The sequence below is a fragment of the Crocodylus siamensis genome, chromosome 9, assembly GCF_052110815.1.
Source record: "Crocodylus siamensis isolate JL-2025a chromosome 9, ASM5211081v1, whole genome shotgun sequence".
In the NCBI taxonomy this organism is placed as follows: domain Eukaryota; kingdom Metazoa; phylum Chordata; order Crocodylia; family Crocodylidae; genus Crocodylus; species Crocodylus siamensis.
In genome coordinates, this window is record NC_143403.1 from 58,254,749 (window position 1) to 58,270,424 (window position 15,676).

Here is a 15,676-nt window from a genome sequence, read left to right on the forward strand (position 1 = left end):
GAATTTATCTTTGCTATAGATTTTCATAGTAGCTAAAAAAAAAAAAAAAAAAAAGTCTCTTTCATTTCCATAGAGACACTGAATCTTTCTACAAAGGCTTATAAATGTCCAAAAACAGATGTGTCTACTATCCCTTCTGTTCCCTACAACTGCATTTAATGTTACTTTCTATCTAAAAAAGAGGTTCCTCACATCCCTCTGATATCATTGGCATGGCTCTCAGTGCCCTGGGCACATATTTGAAACTCCAAAAGTACAGCTTAGGCTTTAAGGAAATTTCCAAATCCAATGGCCCAAATATTGTCTACTTAACAAAGTTTAAAGATGCTTTCCAGGTTCTAATAATAGCGCCAGGAAGAACAAGCTGCCCCGTCCTTTGGTTAGTCAGTGTCTCATTACTTGTGTGTATGTGTATGCGGCTTGCCCTGGGTGTTGATGTGGTGGCGGGGGGACAGAGGAAGGGGCAGAGGGAAGACGAGTTGTTCTTGTGAGTGTTCATGTAGAAACACTTCACTGTTGAATGACCTGTATTAGATCTTCACATCTTAGCAAGGGTCATAAAGGAGGTGTGGGATAGAGTGGGAACAGATCCAAAGCGACCTAATGCTCAGGACTTTGTCCCCAAAGGTTGACTCTGTGTAATAGCAATGCCTGGACCTGTTCTGCACCCACTCAGAGCTCTTCACGGGAAGACCTGCAGCCTCTCCGTGAAACCCTAACATCACACAAGACTGTCTTTCTCATAGTCTAGGAGACATCGCATTGGGCGGGCTGTGTGTGTCAGAAATACATCTGACTCTTTACACAGACATATTCTGCATGGGGTTTGATGGTTTGTTCTGAATTTGAATCCTCTTTAATTTGTACTTAACCTAACTCTGGACCCCCTTGTTCTCTTGCAGGACAGCCAAAGGCCTCTCCTACCGTCCACCTCTTCCCTCCATCCTCGGAAGAGCTCAGCAGCCAGAGCAAGGCCACGCTGGTGTGTCTGATGGACAACTTTTACCCCGGCTCGGTCCAGGTCACCTGGAAAGCTGATGGCGCCCCCATCACCAGTGGAGTGGAGACCACCAAGCCGGCCAAACAGAGCAACAACCAGTACATGGCCAGCAGCTACCTGAAGCTGAGCGCCTCCGAGTGGAAGAGCCACGAGAGCTACACCTGTCTGGTGACGCACGACGGGAAGAGCACGGACAAGACCCTGAAGAGATCGGAGTGCTCTTAACCCGCAGCCCCAGAGGGCTCGGCCGGTCCCCGTCTCAGCCAGTAGAGAGCTGGGATCCCCGAGGAGTTGGGATCCTTCTGTAGTGTCCAATTTCTCCTGAAATCCTTCCTCTGTGGATGCCTTTATAAACCTCTTTATTCCCGTGTATCCATCCCATGCCCTTATCTCACTGCATTTCCTGCACGTGTCGGTCCTGCTTTACTCATCCATGCCGCCTTGGTATGATATTAATAAAATCAGAAACATTCAACTCTCCCTGTGTCTTTATGAACCTCTCTACTCCTTTAAAACATTTATAAAAACGGTCTAATGTTCCATGGTCCTGCAATAAAAGATGCACAATGATCAGCCTTCAGCCTTGTTGCCAAACACCAAACCAATTCCCCTCAGGTTATGATTTCAGAAAGGATTTCCATCCACGATATGGTTTAAGAGTTGGTGGGTCTCGTCATACACCAAGTACCAAACGCCAGCAGCAGGCAGGACCGGGGTTACGCTGAGTGTGCGATGAGCTGCCGGGGCAGTAGCACTACGGTGGCACCCACTGCCTGCGTTCTCCTAGCCAGCCCCACGTACAAAGGGTGAGCAAAGCCACGTGCAGCCCCAATCCCACTCGGGCAGTCCTGAATCCATTGGCACCCCTGGCTCTTGGCTGACCCTGGGCACCACAGGAGTTATCATCCTTAGCCTGAGGCCACACTGGGAATGGGAACGTCCGACTCCGGACGGGCGGCAGAGCACCGCGGCCCCGACAGTCAGCTGAGGCTCTCAGGCTGCTGGTGTCCACGTCTACGTACGCATCACAAGCGCAGCAGCAAACACAGGGGGATGCCGGTTCCTGCCTTACACCAGAGAGCACTGTCCTCTCTCAGGGGAAGGAGCCCTCAGCTCCCGGTGGGGGGGAGCCTATGCTAACAGGCTCTCAGATGGCAGGAGGAGCTTGTAACCCCGCATCTCGCGGTGAGCTCTGGGTTCCAGCAGCCTGCGCCAAGGCCCAGTGGTCGTCTGGCTCCAGCAATGTCCAAGGTCTCAGTATCTCAGGCTACACGGTGGTGTCCTGCTCCATGCAAAGCAGTGGCTGAGCTCAAGCATAGCCCCTCATCCCGATTCAGTGCCCAGTTCTACTCCAGGCCCTGAGGCTTTCTCCGGGACTCATGCCTCAGCTTGCTGTGGCACTCCTGAGCCAGCACGGTACCGAGGCCCCAGCCCCCGTGGCCCGCAGGAGGCAAAGGGAAGCTGCGGGAGGCAGCCTGCACAGGAGCACAATGCTTTGCTGAAGCCTGGCTCCAGCAGTGCTGCTGCGTCCCGTCCATCTGAACCTGCCGCAACTGCTCTCGCTTTCCTGTCCCTTGCCCACCGAGGCTCAGTCAGCCACTGGGAACCTCAGCTATGGCCTTGCCTTGCCAGGAACCACACCGAGTCTGAGAACAGGTCATTCAAGTCCAGGCTGTGCCTTCCCAGAGGTCAAAGGGGAGAAGGTGCTCCATGGGGCTGCCCCACCTCGGAAGCAGAGCCTGCAGCTGGCATCTCCCACAGGCCTGGTCCGTCTTGGGGCTGACCACTGAAGCTCAGGACACCTGTGACTTCCATTAAGATGCCCCTACCTTCCACCCCGTGAGCTGATGCACGGTGAGGTGTGGTCCAGATCCCTGCCTGCACCCTCACACTCACCATGTCATACACTGGGGCACCGATGCGAGGAGCAGTAAGAAGTGCTCTCCTGGCTGCAGGGACGTGGGCTGTGAGGAGCCCTCGTGCAGCTGTGGGGCAGGATGCTGCTCACCCACTGGTGGCACTCACAGTCTAGGCCTAACGGTCTTTGGGGCACTTCTGTCCACTTCTGTCCCTCAGACACGCACGCACAGGGATGTTCCTCCAGATGCACCCACTGCTCCCATCCAGACTGTTTTGCCTTTTACTCCCTGACCGATCCATCCATTCACCACCCTCCAACCCCATTTCCAGGTGACTTCTTCCCCCCACCCATGCCTAGGGCTGAGGCCACAGGACACTAAGAAAAACGCAGGGCAAATAAGTGAAATAAGCTCCATAGCATCCCTCCCATTCCTCTTGCAAACATGTGCATGAGCGTGAGCACACACCTAGACATCTACTCTAACATGTCACTATTTCAATTAAGGTCTCACCCTGAGCCACTCCCTTCATGGGAGCCCTTCCAGGACTTCAGCCAAAGCGGGAACCTCGCCCCAGAGCACAGCACCTCATCCTGGGCTCCAGTTACTGCCCTGGCTTAGGAACTTCATTCCCTCTCACAATTCACTTCTTGGCCCTGCTGAGACAGGAGGCCCCAGAAGCTCATGATGGAAGTTCCTCTTTATACTCAGGGAGATGGTCCAGTGCTCAGGCTTCATGTGTAACCAAGCAGCTCAGCCTGGATGGAGATCACAACCTTAAGCTTTCTTGGGGATGCCTTTGCTGGTGGGTTTCTCACATGTCCACACCAGGCTCGGCTCCAGACAACAGAGCTGCTGCCCTGAGCTGAGAGAGGGAAAACCAGACTGAGTGTTGAACAGAGCTGGGTACTACGCATTCAATGGCCAGGCCAAATGCTGCTGTCCTGCTCCTGGAAGAAAGCCTTCCTCTCTCCAAGATGCTGGATGCTGGCTGTGCTGCATATTGATAACGCCGCTGCGTTTTGTTGCTACCAACAGGGGCATCAGCACTGACTGCCGAGAACCACTAGCATGATGGCAAGGACCGGTCATCCTGAGCACCTGGATGGACTCCCGTCTTCCACAGTCTCACCTGCCGCACATCTACCACCGGGGCCCAAGGGGAGTGTCATGGCACATGGTGTCATGCCTCATGGACCTTGAACACCATCGAACTGTTCCACTGAAATTTCCAGTGAGGAGCTTTGCACTGCACACAGGGCCAGCTATTTGGAGCGCAGGACACCACAATACAGCCTGTGCAGGGACAGCTGTGCCTTGCGACTCTGAGGAACCACCTCACTCCTGATAACTTCTGACCCTCCAAACGAGGTAAGACCAAGTGACCAAGGAGAGGACATACCTTTTCATTAACAGTGGCAGAAATAGTACCAGTATCCCACCAATCGACTATGGTAGCATATGGCTCTGATCATACCTGATCTAGACACCTGCAGGGCCCGACTCATCAGACCTGGCAGTCTGTACACACGTGTTGGTGGGGTATGAACTGGAGCACAGGGGCATTCAGACAGATGCTTTGTACTTTTCCCAGAAATGAAGGGATATACAGTATGGAGGGTATTTATCCATGTTCCTCGGGTATGCCATGTCAACCACTCAAGGCATCCAGTTCTGACAGCCTCCGGGCCCCAGCGTGTCCTGGCTAATGGTGTCGACAGAGCTAGAATTAATTTGGGGATTAAGTTGGTCTTGCAGGATAAGTGCATCAATGAGGAGAGAAACTATTGTGCCCCCGAGCCAACCCCCAACCACTGCTCTGATCAGAGGCAGGACTGACCCGCGGACAGTAGAAAACCACCAGGCAAGCAGCCCCGCTCCGCACAGCCCCCACAACACGGCCCCACAAGCCAATGCTGCCCATGGCAGGACATGCAGACCCACAGGCTGTGGGTGCACTGGGGGCACAGGGACAGGGACATTCCCATTTGGAAGCAGGTGCAGGGCCCACAGCCTTCTTGGTGTTTCTATGCCCCCTCTCCCTGGAGCACCAGAGCAGCTCACAGGCACCAAGGAGTTCATCCTTACAGCAATGGTGGGAGGCGGGCAGAGCAGCCCCATGCTACAGATGGGGGCCCGAGGCAGAGACCTCAAGTCACATGCACAAGGTCACTAAAGAGGATTGTGGAGGACCCAGGAATCAGCACACATCGTGACCCACAGCCTTCCAAGAGGGACCATCATTTCCCGCCTCGTGTCGGCGGTTGCGAGGCCAGGAGCACTCCTTCCTCTCACGTCCCAGTGGATCTTCACTCAGCCTCCTCTACTTGAGCTTCTCCACATGGATCAACCATCGTTTAATGGGGGCCACCTGACGCTGTCCTGCACCTTGTGTTGCTTGGCATGTGCAGTGGCAGTGCCCTCTCCCTGCCATCGAGCTGGGACTGGTTTTTGTACAGCCATGCATCACTGTGGTGGGTGTTCGGAGCAGGAACCCAGCTGACCGTCCTTGGTAAGTCCCTGAATTTCTCTCCAGCATTTCTTCTCCACCGCATTAACGTGAGATTGTCATCATCTTTTTTCCTCTTTTTCACCATCTCTGTTTTAGGCTTGGGATTTCTCTTCCTCCATTCATAATTGCTGTCCATCTGCAACGTTTAATCTCACTAGCTAGTCAGAGCCAGTTCGATATATGCTGTGGTTCAACTTTATTTTGTTTTACCAACTAACAGTTTTGGTATTTTTTTTCCTCCCTGAAACTAACCCCCAGTCTGCCCCCAGCCCAGGTTTATTAAGGGTCCCCCATTAGTCCTTTATCCGTACCTGTCCAGTTCCCCTTCCTGCAAAGGATTGCAAAGTTCTCATCACACTGAGATTTTGTTAGTAGGCGACTGAAACCAAGTGCTAGTTTCTGAGCCATTGTAAATTAGACTTACTCCACTGTTCGCAAAGATATCCCACCGCATTTCTCCCCCATAAGTACGGGACGAGTAGTAGCTCATCAGATCTAAATTGCTGTTATGGTCTATTGTAGGTATTTTGAAGGAAATATAAAGGAATAGGATTGATCAGAAAATAGGGTCTTACTAAAAGGAGTAAAATGACAGATAAAAGGTGGGGAGGGTTAAATCAATGTTTCTCAAATTTTTTGAGATTTTGATTTGAAAGAACGCCAGGTCCAAAACCTATCCAACTTGCAGTCTGAATGTACAAAATTACAGGTAAGATGTGGTAAATCAGAGGGGAAGAAGCATCAGTTCAGGGTTTCAGCTGAAAATTGTCATGTTTGGAGGGGTTTGGTTTTCTAATGAAAAAAAATAAACCTCCCTCTTTAGAAAAACCAGACCTTTCGTCCCAAGGACTTATTCCTTGGGAAACTCATCTTTAATGCACCTGGGATTGTCATTAATACACTGGTTTCTTGAATCTGTTGCTAAGTTGAGTTGTTCAAGATACTCATTTCATTTGAAAAACAGAGCGCCAGATACTCAGGTTTTCAAAGCAGTCTAGCTCCTTTTTGGAGCATGTTTCCTGATGCTGTCAATCCTCCCCTGTCTACTCAGGCAAACCTTCCTCCCGTGTCATGGAGCAGGGACTGAGGATGGGGTCAGAAAAGCCCAGGTGCCTGAATCTGTTCTGCACTTTTCCTCAGTGGCCTGAAAAAAAAGCCATTATACAGGCAGTTGGTCACACCCTCTGTATTGTGGCGATGCAGAAATGAAAAATGCAGCTATCCCGGGGCAGAGACAAGCAGAAATCAGGTCTCCAGCTCGGTCCCCATCCAGAGCTCTATGCAGGAGTATCCGCAGCCTACCCATGAAAACCTGACATCATATAAGACTGCTCAAGTCCCGGACTGTGAGAAATGGCACTGGGTGCACTGCGCTCATCAGAAATAGATATAGCTCTGATCAGGCATATTTCTCATGGGGCCTGGTAGTTTGTTTGTTCTGTTTCTCAAACCTCTTTAGCATTTCACTTTGCCTAACACTGAACCCCCTTGTTCCCTTGCAGGACACGCAGGAGCGTGTTGGTCAGGAGTAGGGATAGGGAAATCTGCTGAAAGACTCCGTTGGGCAGAGGCTGCAGTAATGGTGCTGCTTAAGTGTGGGGTCCCAGGCAGAGGGTCCTGGGCAGCCAGTCTGTACATGCTGAATGACTCCGCTGAGGGTCTGAGAAGCTCAGAGCATGGGGAAGGGGTGGGAGATGAACTATTCAGCGCACAGAATGAGAAGCAGGGCGTCGTAGAAGTTGATTCCTTAGCCAGGTGCTAGTCACTAGAGTTAACGATTCTCAGAAATTAAGAGGTTACTGGACAATGCTAATGCTACAGTAAATTTTACCTACCTTGTAGAATGGAGAATTTATCTTTGCTATACATTTTTTTTTTTTTAACTACTATGAAAAAAGTCTCTTTCATTTCTATAGAGACACTGAATTTTTCTACAAAGGCTTATAAATGTCCAAAAACAGATGTGTCTACTATCCCTTCTGTTCCCTACAACTGCATTTAATGTTACTTTCTATCTAAAAAAGAGGTTCCTCACATCTCTCTGATATCATTGGCATGGCTCTCAGTGCCCTGGGCACATATTTGAAACTCCAAAAGTACAGCTTAGGCTTTAAGGAAATTTCCAAATCCAATGGCCCAAACATACTCTACTTAACAAAGTTTAAAGATGCTTTCCAGGTTCTAATAATAGCGCCAGGAAGAACAAGCTGCCCCGTCCTTTGGTTAGTCAGTGTCTCATTACTTGTGTGTATGTGTATGCGGCTTGCCCTGGGTGTTGATGTGGTGGCGGGGGACAGAGGAAGGGGCAGAGGGAAGACGAGTTGTTCTTGTGAGTGTTCATGCAGAAACACTTCACTGTTGAATGACCTGTATTAGATCTTCACATCTTAGCAAGGGTCATAAAGGAGGTGTGGGACAGAGTGGGAACAGATGCAAAGCGTCCTAATGCTCAGGACTTTGTGCCCAAAGGTTGACTCTGTGTAATAGCAATGCCTGGACCTGTTCTGCACCCACTCAGAGCTCTTCACGGGAAGACCTGCAGCCTCTCTGTGAAACCCTAACATCACACAAGACTGTCTTTCTCATAGTCTAGGAGACATCGCATTGGGCGGGCTGTGTGTGTCAGAAATACATCTGACTCTTTACACAGACATATTCTGCATGGGGTTTGATGGTTTGTTCTGAATTTCAATCCTCTTTAATTTGTACTTAACCTAACTCTGGACCCCCTTGTTCTCTTGCAGGACAGCCAAAGGCCTCTCCTACCGTCCACCTCTTCCCTCCGTCCTCGGAAGAGCTCAGCAGCCAGAGCAAGGCCACGCTGGTGTGTCTGATGGACAACTTTTACCCCGGCTCGGTCCAGGTCACCTGGAAAGCTGATGGCGCCCCCATCACCAGTGGAGTAGAGACCACCAAGCCGGCCAAACAGAGCAACAACCAGTACATGGCCAGCAGCTACCTGAAGCTGAGCGCCTCCGAGTGGAAGAGCCACGAGAGCTACACCTGTCTGGTGACGCACGACGGGAAGAGCACGGACAAGACCCTGAAGAGATCGGAGTGCTCTTAACCCGCAGCCCCAGAGGGCTCGGCCGGTCCCCGTCTCAGCCAGTAGAGAGCTGGGATCCCTGAGGAGTTGGGACCCTTCTGTAGTATCGCCTGAATGCTGATTTCCAGCAACTGTATTTCTTATTTCATGTGGCGACCTTAGCCAATCCCCGTCACTGTTCCCATGTATCCACCCCCTAGCCTCACCTCTCTGCATTCCCCGCACATGTCATTCCTGTTTTAGTCTCTCATGCAGCCTTGTTATATATTAATAAAATCAGAAACATTCAACTCTCCCTGTGTCTGTATGAACATCTCTGACCCTTGCGAACTTTTGTAAGAGCTGTCCAAGTTTCCATGTTCTTACAATAAATGATGGACGCTGATTTAGCCAGGAGCCTGTTTTCTAAGAGCCAAATCTCAAACAGATTACCACCAGGTTTTGGTTTCACGGATTCTTTCCAGCCATACGTGCAGTGTAGGAGCCTGTGAGGAACACCAGATCCACATTTTCAAACCAGGAGCCAGATCCTCAGCTGGGGGAATTAACTGCAACTCTCCTGAGGTCTTTGCCCATCAGCTGAGACTCGGAGCAGGGAGCACAGGGGATGCAGGGTCCTGTCTTGTCCCAAACAGCCCTGGGTTTCCCTCTGGGGAAGCAGCTGTCATCAGGTGGGAGACTCGTGTAATGGAGTTGCTTATTGTGAGATCTGGAGTCCAGGTCCATGTGTCCCAAGCCTCATCCCACAGGCACATCTCAGCAGAAACCCTGCTCACCCAGCGCAAGAGGGAATGGATCATAACTGATTCCCTCAGCCCTCACAAGCCTAGACATCCAGTACAGCTAAAAGGGGAGACCAACATGCAGTTTTAGCCCTAACTATGCTCCTAAGATCCACGAGTCCATGGACCTATGAAAAAAGAGACTAATGCACAGCCCCGTGGCCCTTGGCTCATGAGGTGTCACTGCTTGTGCTGCAGGGTCAGCCGACAGGACAGGGCAGTCTTCCACTTCCTTAGGGTCCAACCCCCGCAGCCCCCACACACAAGGGGAAGGTGTTCAGCCAGCAGTGGGACTCCTCGGGGAGGACGTCCCCGTGGGCACGCTGGTCACATGAAGCCAGGAGCCACGTATGGTGCAGGGTGTCAGCACTGCACAGGCCTTGGGCAGGAGCCTGGAGTTGCACCCAGAAAGAAAAAAGCACCAGGGAGGCAGGAATTCAAGTCAAGCCCATTTATCAGGGCAACATGGGGCCATCCATCCATCCCGCTGCAGGAAACCAGTGGCTGACATCACACGTAGGCCCCTTGTCCTAGTTCAACACCCAGTTCTAGCCCAGGCCCTGATGTTTCCTCCATGACTCGTTTTGTGCCCTGAGCCAGCCTTGTTGGCAATGGGGACAGAAGGCAGGAGGGGGGGGCGCGTTTTCAGCCTCTCCCATTTCTACTCTCTGTGAGCTAACACTGAGCCAGTCACTGCAGACCTAGGCCATGGCCCCAGCTGGCTTTTGGGCACATTACTTCTGATGCAAAGTCATTCAGTTCTAGTCTGTGCCTCCACACAATGTCAGGGACGAAAGGGAGGGTTGTCCTGCCCCAGGAGTGGCCCTGGGAAAGCAGGATCTCAGACTGGGTGCACAGACACTGAGGGAACCCTCATGGGTTGAAAGAGCTGTTTTGTCCAGATTAGTGGCTTAATGATGCTGAATCCAAAGATTTCCTAGGGTGCGTGCCATGAAATAAGGCCTCTCAGTAGGAACAGCATTCCCAGCACAGCATCCACCTAAGTGCTGAGGCTTGACTGCCATTTGACAGCTAATCGTTGCCCAGGAGGAGTTGTGTTGCTCATCCCCAGTACAGCCTCATGACGCTGAACCCCATAGAGCTGAGAGGGGGAGTTCATGGCGAGAGGGTGTCACAGTTTGGTTCCTCCATTTCTTATCTGGTAATAATGAATAATTTGGCTCCCACTGAGCAGACTGAGAGCTGGGGCATGTTATAAACAGGGCGCGTTGTTCTAAGCTTGTGCTGTCCATTGAATCTGTGCACATGGAAGAGGGGTAAATAAGAGAAACTGGGAGCTTCAAAGCCAGGCACATAAGGTGCCCAACCCCAATCAATGGATTTGTATACCATGGTTTGGACAGGGATGGTCCTGCCTTAGGCAGGAGGTTGGACTAGATGACCTCCGGAGGTGCTTGCCAGTCCTGCTTCACTCTGGTTCAAAACTCTCACAGTCCACGAGACTGAGCACTGCGCTCACCTTGAAAGTCCAGACACAAGAGATTTATCACCTCCTGCATTTCTGGTTTGGACTGGAATTTCCTAAGAGGGCCCTGACAGTTGTGTGTGGGTCTGTGTGTTAGCACGTGCCTGGATGTTGGCTCTAACATGTCAATGCTCTTCCACAGTGGTCTGACCCTGCACCACTGGACTCATGGGGCCTTCCTAGGACTTCAGTCAGAGCAGGAATCAGCCCTAAAACACAGCACCTGAGCCTGGGCTCCAATTACTGCCCCCCATTTGGAAATTCACCTGCTACAATTAATCTGTTCAGCCTGCTGAGATGAGAAACCCCAGGAGCTCCTAAGACCAGTTCCTATTTATACTCAGGGAGATGGTCCAGTGCTCAAGCTTCATCTATAAGCAAGCAGCTGAGCCTGGAGAGACCTCACAGCCCAGATCTTTACTGGGGATGCCTTTGCTGCCAGCTTTCTTACAGGTCCATGCTTTGCTGGGACTCAGGCAACGAGCTGCTTCCCTGATCTGCAGAAGACAGTAGTGGCGGGCCTGTCATGCACCGCGGCTCAGGCAGACAGCTCTGGGTCAAGTCTTGGAAAGAGCTCGGAAATGCAATGTATTCAGTGAGCGTGCTGGATGGCAGGGGCTAATATCTTAGTGCTGTTGACAGACCCCCCTGGAGGTCTTCTAGATGCTGGCAGAGCAAATATGCCTGGTCTTGGTACCTCTGTGACATATCGCTACCACCTGGGGTTGCAGCATTTCTTGATACAGACAACCCGTGTGATGCACAGGCAAAGCACCGAGAGTTCAAGACCCTGGATGGGCTCTTAGTTCCTGGAGTACCTGTAGGCTCACCTGCAAGACATTCCTCCACCAAGGCACAGATAGAGCGTGACAGCAATTCGGGTCATGGCACGTGGACACCGATGAACTGTTCCACTGACAACCTAACATTGAGTCCTATGCTGCATGAGTCAAGTTCACGCAAACATGGGAGGCCATGATACAACATCTACCAGGTGCACGGTAACCCTGAGGAACCACCGCCTCCCTGACCCTCTGCTGCTCTGGCTCAGGTAAAATAAGGGAGCGAGCGAGCGAGGGCCAGCCTAAGCTTGCCATACCTAGGGAGAGAAGGCAGCTCCATACTGCCACAGCAGCACATTGTCTTGATCAGTTCTAGATATGGCTCTTTGCTCACATTTGTTAGCCAACATGACATCATTTTTACATTACATATGTCTTTTACTGAGCTTAGCATTTCCAGAGGCGTGGGCTTTGGGCGTATAGAAATATGGCTTTCAGCTACATTGAATAGGCTATTGAGCATGGTCAGTTGTGACATAGGACAGGGAACTCTTCCTGGGGTAATTCCACCAGCGTTACATATGGGTGTATTTAATCTCACAGGGCACCAAAACTCAGATTCCCTAAAACTGCCACCCACCACCCCCAGTTGGGTGTAGCTGAGCAACAAGCAGTGGTGAACCACCATGCAGACAGCCCAGCTGTACCCACTACCCACCACCACTGGTTCTGGTTCTCCATGAGCTTCATCTACTGTAGCACATGTGGGTCATGCATGTGTTGAGGATGCAAAAACAGTGGGACCCCACGCAGACGTCGCTGCAGAGCACACGGCTCTCCAGGTCCTTCTGCAGCCTCTATCCTTGGAGGATCTGAGCAGCTGACTGGCCGCTCCTATGAAGCATTGCTCCACAACAATCAACTGATGCCCTCGGAGGAGACACCGGAAGCTACCGCGCTCCAGCTTTCTTCTTGTGCGTGCAGTGGCAGTGCCCTGTCCTGCCATCGAGCTGGGACTGGTTTTTGTACAGCCATGTGTCACTGTGGTATGTCTTCGGAAGAGGAACCCAGCTGACTGTCCTCGGTAAGTCACTGAATTACTCTCAGCCATTCCTTCTCCATCACCTTACTGTGAGATTTTTATGTTATTTTTCCTGTCTTTCTCCGTCTTCACTCTGGGGTCTCCTTTCCTTTCATATATGACTCTTAACACCGTGCTATGAAAAATGTTTGACTGCTGGATGGTCAGAGCAGGGTATTCATGGGCCAGGATGGATTTTATTTTTGAGGGGACGCAGAATAATTTCTTGATTTTGTTCCAAGAGATTGATCCCAATTCTTTCCCCATATCCTCATTATAAGAACCCAGAATTAGACCCTGAATGAAAATATGGTATCCAGTGGTGCCACACTTTGTGCTACTGAGAGAACTCAAGAGCTGGAGTCTCAGTCACGCAGTGAAGTGACAGGACTTTGTCGTCTTCTCCCAAGCTGCCCCAAATCTCATCCAAACCTCCTGTACTACGGGAGCATGATCCCTGCAGATGTAATGGGACACAAAGCATAATCCATCCTTGGTGACTTCAAATCTGATTTCTTAGAGACAGTGTGAAAAGACCCTTCTCTGAGAGCTTGTCCCAAATAATATTTTTCTCCAAAATTATTGGTAATGTCCATAATTTTGCAGAAAAATACTGCCAAAAATGCTGGCTTGCCCTATAAACAGAACCCTATTATCTATTGACCGTGAGCACGCTGGTAGCCAAATTTCAAGCAGGTAAAACGTCAGGATTTTTGGAAACTTTTAACTGAAGCTTTTCCTTTGGGCTTTATTACCAGAACTAACACTTCCATGAAAAACTGACCCTTTATCTGACCAAATCGCATTTAGCTAAATACCAGATCTTCTGTGAACAGGGATTAAAGGGAAAACAGGATTTGAAATATTGCTTATATGACTAAGTAATAAGAGTAATAATGTTCTTCCAGTTAAAATCCAGAGCTGGGTTCTCCTGTGGTGTTAACAGGTGTAGCTCTCATGACAGTAACAGAATACCACTATTTTACCCTTCCTTTGCTTGAGAGTGACTGTAGCAATGGGTTTTCTCAGGACCCTGGAGATCTCTCCCACAGAACCTCCCAGTTGTCAGGGATTTCACCTGACTTGAGGAAGGAGCAAGGGATTGAGTCCCAAAACCCAGGGAAAATGTCAGTTTTGAGAACCGAGGAAAAGCGCTGGGCAGGCTGCACCAATTGTGTCCCGGCCGGCAGGACTCTGCTACAGACCGGACTAGCCAGTGTGTGACCTGCTGGAGTCACACAGCCCTTCTGCGTCGCTCAGACTCTTGGCACAGCCAAGGGCAGGGGACCAGGCGGTTCCTTACTCACGCTGCTGAACAAGCCGGTTTCTTAGCCAGGTGCTAACCATCAGAGTTAACGGTTAGCAGAAAAGTCTGAGTGTTGTTGAGGCATTTCCATTGTCTCATTACTTTAGAACCCACCAGGCAGACTTTAATAGGGCTCTAGTCCCAGCTACAGAATGATAAATTTAAAAGCCCTCAATTCTCTTTCTGTAGAAACTTCTACAGTATATTTAATAAACCTTATACGCGTGGTTAGAGCCCCCTTTCATAGGATCTTTCACTGAGGAAAAGCTTTCCTTCAGTGTTTCTGTAGATCCACCGATATGATTCCAAGTGTCCCAAACACACTTGGATGTCTACAAGTACAGTCTTGGCCCTTTAAAATTTCTCCAAAAGAATGAGCAATATATTGTCCAAGAAAAAATGCTGCAGCAGCAGCTTTCCCATTTCTAAATGAAGTACTTCGCAAAATATGCTACCACTGTCCTTCATCATGTGTATGCAGCTTGCCCTGGGTGTTGATGTGGTGGCGGGGGGACAGAGGAAGGGGCAGAGGGAAGACGAGTTCTTCTTGTGAGTGTTCATGTAGAAACACTTCACTGTTGAATGACCTGTATTAGATCTTCACATCTTAGCAAGGGTCATAAAGGAGGTGTGGGACAGAGTGGGAACAGATCCAAAGCGTCCTAATGCTCAGGACTTTGTGCCCAAAGGTTGACTCTGTGCAATAGCAATGCCTGGACCTGCTCTGCACCCACTCAGAGCTCTTCACGGGAAGACCTGCAGCCTCTCCATGAAACCCTAACATCACACAAGACTGTCTCTCTCATAGTCTAGGAGACATCGCTTTGGGCGGGCTTTGTGTGTCAGAAATACATCTGACTCTTTACACAGACATATTCTGCATGGGGTTTGATGGTTTGTTCTGAATTTGAATCCTCTTTAATTTGTACTTAACCTAACTCTGGACCCCCTTGTGCCCTTGCAGGACAGCCAAAGGCCTCTCCTACCGTCCACCTCTTCCCTCCATCCTCGGAAGAGCTCAGCAGCCAGAGCAAGGCCACGCTGGTGTGTCTGATGGACAACTTTTACCCCGGCTCGGTCCAGGTCACCTGGAAAGCTGATGGCGCCCCCATCACCAGTGGAGTGGAGACCACCAAGCCGGCCAAACAGAGCAACAACCAGTACATGGCCAGCAGCTACCTGAAGCTGAGCGCCTCCGAGTGGAAGAGCCACGAGAGCTACACCTGTCTGGTGACGCACGACGGGAAGAGCACGGACAAGACCCTGAAGAGATCGGAGTGCTCTTAACCCGCAGCCCCAGAGGGCTCGGCCGGTTCCCGTCTCAGCCAGTGGAGAGTTGGGATCCTCTGGGAACGTCCTAATGCTGATTTTCAGCAAATCCCCTTCCTGTTTTATTTGGGGCTGCTTTGTAGATGTCTCTGATCCCTGCTTTGTATCCACTGCTCTCCCCACTCCACATTCCCTGCAAATACTTTTCTTGTTTTAGTCTCTGATGCAGACTTGGTACAATATTAATAAAACCAGAAGCTGTTAAATATTACAGTGTCTATAAAGAGTTGAATTTCTTCTGTCCCTTTTACCAGGAGTGACTTTATTTTAGCTACTTACATTACCTACCAATAAAACATACTTTTACCTTCCAAGGCTTCATCAGTTTGCACACAAATCTCTGCATTACTCTCTTAGCTATTCAACAAAAGTAATTCTATAAGAATCATAAACCATTGCATGGGGATATCATTCTTTGCAAGGCATACAGGAGCCAACATTGAACTGAACTGAGACTGAATCCAGACCTAGCTTTTTAATATCCTCCTAGTTA

At 50.3% G+C, this 15,676-nt stretch overlaps 2 pseudogenes and 1 gene segment (V, D, J or C); all 3 read left to right on the forward strand.

Annotated features, from left to right (window-relative positions):
• Positions 1 to 889: 889 nt before the first annotated feature.
• LOC149857693 (immunoglobulin lambda constant 1-like) lies at positions 890 to 1,480 on the forward strand (the record flags this gene model as incomplete). The annotated part of the segment is given in 1 exon segment: positions 890 to 1,480. A coding segment is annotated over 1 exon segment (336 nt), but the record flags the coding sequence as incomplete, so codon positions are not given.
• Positions 1,481 to 1,732: 252 nt separating this feature from the next.
• LOC149857694 (immunoglobulin lambda constant 1 pseudogene) lies at positions 1,733 to 8,601 on the forward strand (annotated as a pseudogene). The gene is made up of 3 exons (XR_016444343.1): positions 1,733 to 1,806; positions 5,271 to 5,371; positions 8,116 to 8,601. The product of XR_016444343.1 is annotated as an immunoglobulin lambda constant 1 pseudogene (transcript).
• Positions 8,602 to 11,650: 3,049 nt separating this feature from the next.
• Positions 11,651 to 15,379, forward strand: LOC149857695 (immunoglobulin lambda constant 1 pseudogene; annotated as a pseudogene). Its single transcript, XR_016444344.1, has 3 exons — positions 11,651 to 11,686; positions 12,452 to 12,551; positions 14,819 to 15,379. The product of XR_016444344.1 is annotated as an immunoglobulin lambda constant 1 pseudogene (transcript).
• The last annotated feature ends 297 nt before the right edge of the window (positions 15,380 to 15,676 follow it).